The sequence below is a fragment of the Centruroides vittatus genome, unplaced genomic scaffold (genome assembly GCF_030686945.1).
Source record: "Centruroides vittatus isolate TY-2023 unplaced genomic scaffold, ASM3068694v2 scaffold_464, whole genome shotgun sequence".
Classification (NCBI taxonomy): Eukaryota; Metazoa; Arthropoda; class Arachnida; order Scorpiones; family Buthidae; genus Centruroides; species Centruroides vittatus.
The window spans coordinates 596,189-610,150 of NW_027122710.1; the positions used below are offsets into that span (position 1 = coordinate 596,189).

Below are 13,962 nucleotides of genomic sequence, written 5' to 3' on the forward strand. Positions count from 1 at the left end.
GGATATCCATTTTCCAATTTTTCTGTTAAATCGAAGTTTGACTGAAGAGTTTGACCGAAGAGAGAAGTTTGACCGAAGTTTAAATAATATAATTATTTAATAAAAAATATATATTAAATTATAAAAATGTCAAAATAATTTACTTTTAATTTGATCTAAAGCTTGAGAAACTATTTAATTAGATACACACTTTAATGATTTATTAATATAGTTTCATATAAATAATTTAATTTTTCCATAATTACTTTCATAATTACATAAAATATTAATCTGATTTATTGCATTATAACTGTCAATATATAATTTTATTATTAAAATATAATAATAATTTATGTTGTAAACATTATATTATATTATTTTATTTAGAAAATTAAATACAAAATATTCTATTACGTTATAACACTATATGCTGTATATATTTTTTCTTATTATATACAGCAAAAGCCTGTTTAAAACAGAAACCTGTAAAGCCGGAAAAATATTCAGTACCGCGAGATTCCGGTTTAAACAGGTTTTACTGTATAATATATTTAATTAAATCTACAGTAAAACCTTTCTAAAGCATTATGAAATATTCTGTTTTCTACCGTCCGTTTTAAACAGGTTTTACCGTATTTTGTCATTATAAAAATAAATTTTATACATTTATATTAATGAATACAGTTTTAAAATTTATATTCGATTTTTTTAAGTAAATTTTATATTAAAATTTATTTTTAAGAATTCCCTGTAATTATATTCATAAATTTTATATTATTTGATTTTAAATATTTATTATTTATGTTATAAAATGATTTTATTTTGAGGAAAAATTTGACTAAAATGATTAAAATTAGTTATTAATTAATATAAAATTCATTATTTCAAAATATATTAAAATATTAATTCTAATTTATATTAAAGTTTCTAATTTTCAGTTTTAATTAATTTTAAAATTAATTTTATAAGATTTTGAACACTTTTAAATATAAACAAATTAATAATTTTATTTTGTATTATTTCTAGAGCTTTGTTTTGATAGAATTTTATATATTATTATTGGAGTTTCTACACTATAAGTTAAATCTCTTCAATAACATCATTCGTGATATTTAATAGGATTAAAATATTTAAGATTTAATTTTACGTTTTATATATTTTGATAATTATTTTTAATTATTTAAATGCTATTACAAATTGTAATAAGTTGAATTGAATATTTTTACTAAATATTATTAAATAATCCCATAAATTAGGAAAATGAAGTAATGATATTCTTATTTAAAATTTATGTCTTTTACATTAATTTTTATATGAATTTGAATTATTTATGTGAAAATATTCTCCTTTAAACATATTTTTAAATAGAAACAACATTTAGAAATGGCAAAATTGAAGCCTATCCAATATTATGTTTGTTATCTTCAGACTTTCTGGAAGATTATCCTTGTGCAAATTTCCTAATCCAGATAAAATTAATTATATAAATATCTAAACAATATATAAAATAATAAAAATAGCATTAAATGAAAAATCTCTGAGAGAATTGTAAATATAAACATTACTAATTATTGGTAAAGAATGGAAGAATAAGATGAGAAGAAAGGAATCAATATTTTCATCAAGAGAGAAACAGGCTGTTTGTAATAATAAAAGATGTTAATTATTACACAGATTTGTTAATTCTTGAATTGAAAATATCTCTTAATAATGGAAAAAATGATGCACATCTCATGTCAGTAATGTTTATCTGTTGGAACTGACATTCTCTTTAATAGAATTGAAATAATTTCCTGCTCTGTGGAGAAGTTAATGATTTTAATATCTAAATAATGTCTAAGATGTTAAATAAGATTAAATAAAACAACTATAAAATTTTAAGTGAAAATCAAACTAATATTTACAAACTTTAAAGAATTTAACAAAAGGCTATTTGGAAGATTCTTTTTAAAAGAATTCCAATCAAAGATAATTCCAGTTAACTTGAAAGTAAAGCTTAATTATTATTTAACTAGTTACTTGTTTTAAAGTTACTTTAGAAAGAAAGTAAAATAAATAATACTTATCACATTTTCTCATCAAAATTTAGCATAAGTATTCAAAAGTTTTATATGCTAATTTAATTTTTATATATTTTATTTGTTTCTTATCTATAGATACAATTTGAGAAAGTTTAAGAATGTTTTTCCATATTTTTATCAATATATTTGCTATAGAACAGACCATAAAATATATCTTCCATAACAATATACCATTAACTCAAAAACGCTCTCTACCTTATTAAATAAGTTACTAAATAATATGAGATTATTTAAAATAATCCAGTAAAAATAATAATAAAATAATGATTTTATATAAACAATCAGGATATATCAGATATATATCTTTTTAATCTTTTAAATTCATTTTAAATTAAATTTATCTTAAAAATAAGTTAATATTTAACAAGAAAATGAATTTTAGATGAAAATTTTCTTTAAAATTTCTTCCTTTATTTATGTATCAATAATTATTCACTATAACTTTTATACATATTCCTTTCTGTAAATGATAATATCCATATAAGATTTTACTTTCTATACGTTTTTACATTAAACTGAAGTAATATAATATAAAATTTGTATTATAAAAACATTAAAAAGTTTTAATATTATAAAAAAGTAACAAAATTAAATATATTATAATATTAATTAAGAAAAAATTCATAATTTTAAATAATTAATTATTATTATTATTATTAATATAAATGTTTATATGTAAAAAATACAGAAAATTTATTCAAGAAATAAAACTTAAAAGTTAATATTTTATCAAGTAAATTTATGAATATCTTTAACATCAATTTAATTCAATAATTTATATTAAATAGCTTAAAATTATCTATTTACAAGATATTTTATAATAAATGATATCTTGATATTATAGCATATGTATATTTTATAAATGATAAAAAATATTTAAAAGTTCTTCATCATTTAGTTTTTTTTATATTATTTAAAGTATCTTGATTCACCTTTTAAACTTTTTTATTTAAGTAAGTTATTTATTTAATTCTAAAATTTTAGATTTTATTTCTAGGCATTAGATGAATTAAATATTGAAAATACTCTAAATAAATTAAAACTTATTGCAGAAATGATATGTTTTATTTATAAAATTAATTTTTAAATTGGAAAACTTTCATTTTATTTTAAACTTTGTAAAAATTTAATTAATAACTGTTAATTTTATATATATTACAACATACTTTTCTCTAGCTGTAATTAATTTGTTCTAAATTAAACTTAAAAAAAACAATAATAATAATAATTTTTAAAAATTCCTTGCACTTTATTTAATTTTTCACAAGTTAACTTGCTGATGAAATTTGCAAATATTTATTTTAAAAATATTTTTTTTATATATGTTTGCAACCGAATCAAATGAGTTACTTAATTATTATATGTTCACACTGTAATCAATGATTATGCAACAAATTCTCCAAAAAAATAGCTAAGTTTATTAAATTAAATCATTAAATCTAATCAAAAATTACCACATTTACTTACTAAATCCTTCTACTAAGATTGTTAAAAGGATTTTCTCAGGTTTTAACAGTTAATATTATAATTCACTTCATTATAAGTTAATGATATTAGTTACGAAAAAATAAATAATTTCATTAAAAAATAATAGAAAAAAGGGTGATTTTTAGTAAATATTATTATATATTTTGAAATTTTCATTAAGGGTTGGTTTTATTTGTAAATAGCAACGCAATCTGCTGAGGGGAATGTTTCCTGGGACGTCTTTTATGGGAAACTGAGCCCTATTTAGGCGTTGCTAACATGAAGAAAACTTGGTAAACTACACGTGACTAGCCCGTTGGCGAGGTACGAACCCACGATCAACTATCAGTGTTCAGTGGTTTTTTCCACTCGGCCATTGTTGGGTCAAATTCTCACTAAGAAAATCTATAAAACTTATTCAATATATAACTTATTGAACTAAAAACAGGGTCAAAATAAAATATATTTTTAAGAACAATACTCAAATTGTTTTGTTTGACGAACTAATCACTTAAATTAATAATTTTTTATTTATTTACAGAGTTATGTTTCGATCTAATTTTTAATACAAACGTTATCTTTACTTCAAATCCAATTAAAAATATACAGTTTTAGAACTTAAATTATTTCTTAACTCTTTTAAATACATTGCCTATATTTTAAGCATAAATTACATCGTGAATAGGATTTAATGACAGTAATGACAATGCAGATATATAGATCAACGAGATAGATAGATCGATGATATAGATTCCAAGTAGATATGTCTTATACCTACTTGGAATCTATCATCGATGAAGGAGATAAATCCTTTCAATTATACACAATTTTTCTAATTGGACAAGCTTGAAATGATCAGTAACATGAGAAAAATCAGAAATTTAGAGAATGCAGAACATGTTTATCATATTTTATCCTTGATACTTATTCCACCATGAAGACAACACCTTGAAACATAATCTTCTTTTATGAATATCCTTCAAATATTATTTAAATTATATGGAAATAAGTCTTTTACTGAATTATTAACATTATTTTCTCAATATAAATATTCCAAATTAATGTATTAGAAATTTTATTGATTATCAAAATCAATTCAGATCATGGAACTAAAGAAGATGGAGAAGAAATTCATCCCAATTCATCATTTAGCTTATACTTATCAATAATTATCTATTAATTTAAGTTACTATATCAATTATAATTTATATATAAATCTAATTTCTAATTTTTACTAAGAAATTTAAGAATTTTTAATATATTTTTTTAATATTTTTATGCTTAAAATAATTATACACTGCTGCAATTTTTATAAGTCAATAAATATATTTGTAACAACAATTTATTTAGTTTTTTAAAATAATAGTTTATTATTTTACTTTTTTAAAACTTTATTTATAAATTTTTAATTATTTTATTATTTAAAATACAGTTATAATTATAAAAATTATATTTATATTTTAATATAATTTACTGTAAAATTTTAATTAATTTACGCTCTTTTTCCATTTAAAAAATATATATTTATATTAATTAAAATTTCCATTTTATAAAATTACTGTATTTTAATATTTTTAATTTAATTTGTAATTACTGTATATTAATTAAATATAATTTAATTAATATACAAATATTTATATATAATTATTAATTTTATTCTAATTATTACAATTTAAAATATAATTAATTAATCAATTAAAATATAACAATTCTATAAAAAGGAAATAAAATATATTTAAATAAATTACAATTTTATAATGTAAATAACTCAATAAATTTTCAAAATAAAATAAAATTTAATATTTATTTTAAGAACAATTTTAAAAAACAATTAAATTTCATTAAGTTATAAATGAATATTATCTTATATACTTTTAAAACTAAACTGTAATTATGATATTGTTATTGTTATTATTACTATTTAAAATAAAAGAAAAATTTAACGAAATTATAATTTTATGATTTCTTAAAATGATTGAAATTTCAATATAATAATAGTTTAAAGTTATATTTAAAATTTACTGTATTCTTTTAAAGATAGCATAGATTAAGTAAAGTGTGTTTACAAGAATAAAATGGATAAAGCGCACCTATCTAACAGAGAATACGAGAATAAGAAACAAAGTTGTTTCACAAAGATACTTATCCTTAAGTGCATTTGCATACACTCAAAAAACAAAACAAGGAAAAAAATAAAGGCTAAACTTTTACACAAATAATACTAAAAAATCTTTTTTTCTTCTTCTTTTCTAATTTTCAAATTCAATAAACTTAAAATTTGTTACTTAAACTTGATTAAAAGACATTATTTTATTCAATTTTTACTATAATTTTTACTTTCCTGATGTTATATATAACAGAGTGAAGTGTGGCGATCGGTCAAAAATGACCCCCCTCAAATGTTTACATTTTTGTACTCTGGTCCTTGAAACGTCGAGAAATGTAAAATTCTAAAATTTTACAGGGAAGTTTGTATGTTAAAGCCTTCATGTTATTAAATATTAAATTTTGGAGTTAAAGGTCACGAAGGAGGGGGAGATAGGAGAAATCAAGTGTTATATCTCGAATGGGGTCGAATTTAATAAATATTTTTACTCGTTATTGGCATTTACAATTTTTTTAAAATATAAAACGCATCTTTGCCATCAAAATTAAGCTTTTTGCTGTTTTATACTAATTAATAATATTTAAAAAAATTGAAAATAAATTCTCGAAACAGATGGCACCACATACAATTTTAATTCTTGCCGGGAAAGTTACGCAACTTGTTGCTTGATTTTTCATTACAAATTCACTACTTTTTCTTTATTAGAATAAAAGAGATTAATATTTACTCCTTGTCATTTATATATATGTATATATATATTTATATTTATGTATTTACACGATTTAACTTTCTAACTATTTAAAAATAAATTAAACTTTATTAAAACTTCAGTATTGGTCGATAGAAAAGCAATAAAATTTTAAATTAGAATATTAACTTAAAATATTAATTTTGTCAGCAATTTAATGAATATAGAATGAAAAATAATTAATATAAATGCAAATTAAACTGTTAATATATATTTATACTACTTAAAAATAACATTTTTAGTAGTAAAATTATAAAAAAAATCATGAAAAAATTAGTGTTTTGATGATTATTACATTGTTACCTTAGAATTAATTGTTCTAGTGTAGTAACAGTCTAAACCCTTCTAATCTAGCACTAGATTAGACCATAGAGGAATGCTTTAACCCAAAATATCTTAAATTAAACTAGCCAATAACATAATGTAATATAATTTACCGTAACATCATTTTGAGAATATCATTAAATGATTTTTGAAAATATTAAATGTTTACATGCGTAAATCCTTAACTTGACAGTTATCTGGTAGCACAGATGCTACAGAATCCAGGCAATAATCCAATAACGATCTGACTTTATATTGGAATATGATAAGTCTGCATCTTTAACGTGTATCGTGAGCAAATTGTTAAACAAGTAGCATCCATAATATAACTGTTCGTGCTAATATCAATATAATAAAAAATAATATAAATTAAACTGTAAATTTTTATACTAATTTTATAGCTGTTGATGATAAAAAGAAGGGAAAAAATACCTCAATCAATATTAAAATTATTACTTAAAACCACTTATCAATCACTCAATTATCATTAATTATTCAAGTATAGTTATTAAGACCATAATATATAATTTTTAGACCTTTAGACGTGTAATTTCACTTTGACATTATTGAATCATACAGAAGAAAATGTTTTAAAGTAAAAAAATTAAGAAAAAATAGTCAATTATTTAAACTTAAAAATATATTTCTTGTATATATTAATTTTAAATAAAATCATTAAATTTTACGATTTATTTTATTGTATAATAAAATAAATCATTCAAATTAATAATTTAACCCCATCAATGTAGTTTAATAATATCAGCCTAACCGTCTTCTAGTATAGTTTAATGGTAGTAACAATTTAATCCCTTCTAGTTTATTAATAATTTAGTAAATATAATAAATAAACTATAAAATAACTCAATAATTTATAAGGGAAAAAAATACCTTAAAAATTATTATTTCTACCCTAAAATAACTTAAATATAAATAATTAAAACTATATAAATTTATATTTTTTAGTTTCACCCCTTTGAATTGGTTAAAAATATTTAATTAAACCTTTTTCTTTTTCGAATTACTCAAATATAATTAAGAAAATTTATAAACTGATAAATGTGCTCCTGTTTATTATTATTTAATAAATAAGTGGTGGGTATGTTTAAAATAAATAAATAAGAAAGGGTTGTATATCTTGTAAATGTGCTACTCGTAAAGGTAATGAATTATAAGCTATAAATTACAGTTGAATTTACAGAATAAACGAAAACAAAGAGCAATTTTATATAAACAAATCCATATTTTTATTGGATAATAAAGTATTTAAGCAAACGAGCCCCAAAGTGATCTTTTACATCACAACAAACGTGACAAATATATAAAAGAAGCCATTTATTCAGCAATAAAATACATAGATGCAATCAATATTTAAGATATTTTTAATTAACTTTCTTAAACTTTTTTTTAATTTTTTTGAAAATGCAAGAGCTTCTACTATTCATTTTCGAAGGCATCGAGTGTTAATAAACCAAAATTTCCATACACTAACCCATTACGTGTAAGAGCTTTATTTTTTAAGTGATTTATTAATCCTAGAAGGAGTGAAATTTAAAAGAAAAAAGTATAAGGAAAAATAATTATTATAATTTATCTGGATGAAGGAGAAATATATATATTAAGAATTTATTAACGAAGAGGAGGGTGGTAAGATTGTATTCTTGTATAGTGAGTGCCTAAAGGGGGCGCCACATGTCGGTGAAAACGTGTGAGGGTAGATTTGCGGTCAATAGTAGATCCAATAGCGCAGAGCGAAGTAGAACATGATGCGTGTTGTTCGATCAGTCTTTGTTGACTTGTGTCAGAATTCCAGGGATATGTAAGTGGAAGAGAAATCCTGTTAATTGGTGTGTGTCGTAACACATCTGGCAGGTTCGTCCGTTACAACAAGCAAATGGACACTGCTAGTGTGGAAATGAGAATCAGGCTGCAGCACAGAATAGAATCTCCGTTGGTAGTGTTGGTTGTGCTAGTGGTCTACCTGACTGGACTCGGAAAATGCCTCATTGATATTGCAGGTATGTCAATTAAGTATATCCCGTTTCGGACACTACATAATTCTTGCATATATACGAACTCGAGACGAAATTGAGAGATTTAATATAAATTAAGTAATTTTTATATCGTTTAAAAATGCTAACTGTGGTCTAATTTACGTGTCCCAACTAATTTTACACAGTTCTAAGTCGTAGTATATATTATAGGAGTGCGGATATACTGTTATTAAGTACAGTTACTAGTAACAAGATTCGCGTGTTGTGTTGATGAACTTATTTGAACCTAATAATCTATATGAAAAATTGATGTAAAGATCGTCAGAAATGGTTATTTATTATAAAATATTGTCAAATAATTGGCAAGAATTGAATAATTTGTAAATATTTTTGAAATATTATTTGTAAACTTCCAGAAAATAACACCTGTTGCGGACTTTAGGATATTGGATATCTTGTAAATAATAACTTAAATTTTGTATATATTTTTTAAAAAAATAGTTGAAAAAATAGAAATTATATGTTTGAACTTTTCAAAAATAAACAATGAAATATATATATAAAAAATAATGTTTTTATTGTAATATTAAACGAAGCATAGAGATATAAACGCACCATTTACTGCAGATGTTCTGTCTGGACAAATTTGATTCTTGAATGCTTCGTAATAGTTACGAAATTAATCTTATTTGTTTCGTTGCTATAAAATTTCAAATTATTTTCCTTTTATGTGAACACAAAATTTATAAAATAAATTCTCTTCCCTAAAAGAAAAATAAATAATAAATTAAATTATTATTATTGTGCTTAATAGAATACTTATACTTAATTTCATTATTTTAATCATCCCATTATTTTAAAAGCCAAGTTATTATATATATGAAGTTTGCCATATGGTATTCATTATGTATAGCATAAAATAATATATTATTACTTGGTACAGTGTTTTATTTTATAATAAATTTAATACTTTTTACTGTTTTTCTTATATTTTTAAGTTTTTTTGAATGAAGTCAGGTTGTGTTAGAATGATTTCAGATTTAGTTCTTGTTCGACATTATCAGTGTCAAGCTCAATTGTGATCTCTCATCATCATCTGACACATGTCACTCCGACAAACGGAATTAATGTCAACAACATCTGTCCACTAGAAAATGTTTTAAATCCATAGAAAGTATGAGAAAGTTAATCCTCCTTGGCTCTATACATTGCATATAACCATTCATAGGCACTTTTCCAACAAAATTCATTCTATTTTATTTGTTTGTCTTTTAAAAAATAAAATAAAAAGTATATTTAACGTAATTTATATTAATTATACTTTTGAAGGGATTATATAACTTCAATTAGATTTTTATCTTTATATATTTTTCAGTAAAAAGTAATTGATAATATATTGGGGGACGAGTGGAAACGATCGTATATTATCGTTTTATTAAACTGCATATAAAATTTAATATAATAATTTTTTGTATACATATATATACAGTTAAATTGTAGCAAGTAAAATTATTTTTTAAAAATTCAATTTTTCTTTTAAAAAAACTGTAGAAAAATTTCATATAGATTATCTATAAAATTTTTAGATGATGCTACTGCTGCTGTTTGATTTTTCTTCTTCTTCGTTTTCCTTAAAGATTTTTGAAAAATTTTATTCTAATGTAGAACTATAACAAAAGTAGAGTGGCTCAAAGGCCAATTAACCATTTAAAAGACTAAACTTTCCAACTAAACACATCAATTTTGTGCAATTCAAATTAACGAGCTACTTAGAATTTTCCCCGTGTATACATATATATATATATACACACACACACACACATACACGTACTGTACATAACATACGATAAACTGACTTTCGGGCCATTCTGTGTATGCTTTATTTCTTTTTCTGCACGGAATATAAGATTAATCGAAGAGATTTTCGAATCTTAACAATATTTTGAAAGGTATAAAGAAAGAAAGAGAGAAAGAAAGAAGTTTGAAGTTATTGTTTTCAGCGGAAATATGAATTTCCAAATATGAGTTTATATCAAGTTTTGTTTTCTTTCTAGTCAGTTTGTATCTTCTTTTGGAGGAAAAGATATTGAATATAACTGCACTGGATAGAAAATTTTATCTTATTGCAAATTTATCTAAAAATAAACATTGCTCTTTTTAAATAAATTTTAGTAGTATGAACATATGTTTGATATTTCTATTTATAAAAGCATACGTATATATATACGTATATAATATAATATTATATATATATATATAATATATATATATATATATATAATAAATATTATTATTTTGCTGAAATAACCATTAAGTTTTACTTTGTTTAATACTTTACCTCTAAGGGTCTCTACTGTTCGTAAACAAATATTGATTATTTAATTTTCTTATCTTAATATGGTCTGCCTTTTGTCTTGGAAGGAATGGAAAACGTTTTCTTGTATCTTATTTCCTACAAAATATGTATTAATAATATACCATAACATCATTGAAAAAGATTATCTTAAACTAAGAGAAAAAATTATTTGTTAAAATTAATCTTTAATTTAAAATTTAATCATAATTATTAAATACATTTGATTGTTATAATTTAATACGGGGGATTACATTGTGGCTTTTTATTTATTTTAATTCTTTCAGATTTTTCGTGTAATAATTAAAATAATCCTACCAAAAATTTTGTATTTTTATTAAATTTTTTCAACAATTTCAATTAAAGAACTAATACTTCAGAAATTTATATTTTTTAATATAACAGATTAACCTTTAATATTATAAACTATCCATTAATTTTACAAAAAATAGATAAAACCATCGATAAAACAATAAAAAATATCATTTATTTTATTAATAAAAGCATAAAGTAAATTAATATAATTAAATTAAATATCTGGAGTATTAAATGTAAAAACATTTATTTGTTTTTTTAAACTTATTAATATTATAATAATTTAGTTTTATTTTAGGTATTCAAATTTTTTCGAATTTCGAATTGTGATTTAAAATCTATAAAATAATTTAATTAGGTGTAATTTAAAGTCAGTTAAGAAGAAGAGTTTAAAGCGGAAATGTTTACAATCAGTTGTTCGTTTACTATAGAAATTCAAGTGAAAAGTCTCTTGGATGTTGATTCTTAGAAGTTGACGATTCATTTCGAATCAAATGTCAATTGTAACAGCTTGCTATGGACATGTGAACGTTTGCAGAAAAAATCAGGAAGTAGTGCTTTGTGTATTTTTAGTATCTATTGTACACATTAACAATGAAAAGATTACAATAACAATTTATACTATAAAACATTCTATACATTTCATACAATAACTGTATTGTTCCATTTTTATTACTAAACCTTACCTATATGTATATATATATATTGCTAAAGAAGATATAAAAACAATCTCGGAAGAAAAAGGAATCCTCTTAGAAAAAATCTCCTTCTAAGAGGTTTTCTTATCTTTATATTTGGTAATCTGTAACTCTTTATTCCTCAGCTGTAGAAACTGTCTGATGATCAACTCTATCAACTTTACAATTACTGGTTTCTACAAGAGATTAGCTTTATAGCTCTCATACAATTGTACATTACGTATATATATATTTCAATCCCTGGCAGAGACCTAAGAAATTCTTGCATCGAAAATTCTATATAAATATATAGAAGTTGAATGAAAAGAAAGCCTTTTTAATAACTAATATTTAATTTTTTAAAGATATATTTAGCACAGAAATAAGAATTTTCATAACTTTTGATCCATTTCTCTTATTAGATTTTAATATTTGATTGACGCAAAGTATTTATCGAACGTATCCACGTGAATTTAAATACAAGAAGAAAATATTTTGCTATGACACTAAATCAATCCAAACACTGTTAGACTTTAAAAAGAAAGAGGGGAAAAAGTGTTCGATACAAGTTCCATCGCTGATCATTCATGCATTCTGTTATTCAACATTGCCAAGTTTACAAACGGCAACAAATATTTTGATTCACGCTTCACTACATATTGACCTCTTGTAGAGAGCTCTTACAAGTTTATGGTGAAATCGTTTACACCCATCTCAAAGTGTTGTAAAAGCAATAATGGTTTGAAGAAGCATGATATTCGATAAAATTTTTCTGCTATTATTTAAATCTATCATATTTTTTATGTATATATAAGCGAATTTGGCCATTATGTTTACTGTTCCTTCCGGAATTTGTTTAACAACCTTTTTTCTTACACACAGTTTTTGACTGTATGGTGTTACTTCTAAATATTTGTTGTAAAACATTAATATACACACACGTACTATATAAATACTTGTTACTGAATATTAATTTGATGAGTAAATATTTACACGTGAAAGATACGAAAGTAAGTGTGAATGATATATTCATCAGAAAATACTTCATATGTTACTTGTTCTTAAAAAATCCTTGCGCTTAAACAGTACCTGTACATGAAAATATTTCAAATTTGAGTAAAATTTGCGTATTAAAATGCGTGTAAACATTTATGCAAGAGTAAAATATGTAAAATATTTTAGAACTCGTGTAATTTTCTTTTTTAATTATTGACTCTATGCTCTATGGACACTAATAGACCTTTTAATTGTATCTGTTATGGGTTCAGCCAGGCCCACAATGAGAATGGCCGGCTGGCAAAGATCGGGCTTCTATGTATTTGGGATAGTCAGATCATTTCCAAAATTTCTGGTGTTGTGCGCACGTATTTGATCCCTGGTTCTTCATAATGATACACTACTACATTATATTATAGTATAGTGGTATAGTATTACTATGAAGTACAATACAGTCCAGTAGTATAGTAGTATAGTAGTATACTACTATTTTCAAATATCTTAAACCTTGCAAGAAAATATTTGCATGTCAAAATGCTACAGTAGAATTCAAATGAAGTAGTACTTGTATATATAAAAGATAAATGTGCATGAAAGTGTTTTTATATAAATACGAACTGCAAAATATATAATAATTGCATGTGAAAAGTTATTCGAGCGTAATTATTTTCACTCGAATGATACTTTCAGTTGTTAAGTTCTTCAGCAAAAATAATAAATAATAATAATTAAAATATAGAAAATTTGTAGGCGATAATTTTTTGTTAAACGAGAGTTTTCAAGAAAGTTTTCTAACATTTCCATTCTTTGTAATTTCTTGTTTTCCAAGAATTTTAATTTTACAAGAATTTTCAGGGTAACAACCATGAATTTACTCTAGTTGAAAATTATAATTCTAAACGAGATTTCTCATTTGATACCTTG

At 22.5% G+C, this 13,962-nt stretch overlaps 1 protein-coding gene across 2 annotated transcripts in view; it reads left to right on the plus strand.

Moving 5' to 3' along the window:
- The first annotated feature begins 8,447 nt into the window (after positions 1-8,447).
- LOC136989317 (neural cell adhesion molecule 2-like) overlaps positions 8,448-13,962 on the plus strand; it is a 173,737-nt gene continuing 168,222 nt past the window's right edge. For both annotated transcript variants that reach the window (XM_067287438.1, XM_067287440.1), the window contains exon 1: positions 8,448-8,721. In XM_067287438.1, coding sequence (XP_067143539.1) covers positions 8,598-8,721 — 124 coding nt within the window. In that variant the 5' untranslated portion in view covers positions 8,448-8,597. The remainder of the gene's footprint in view (positions 8,722-13,962) is intronic.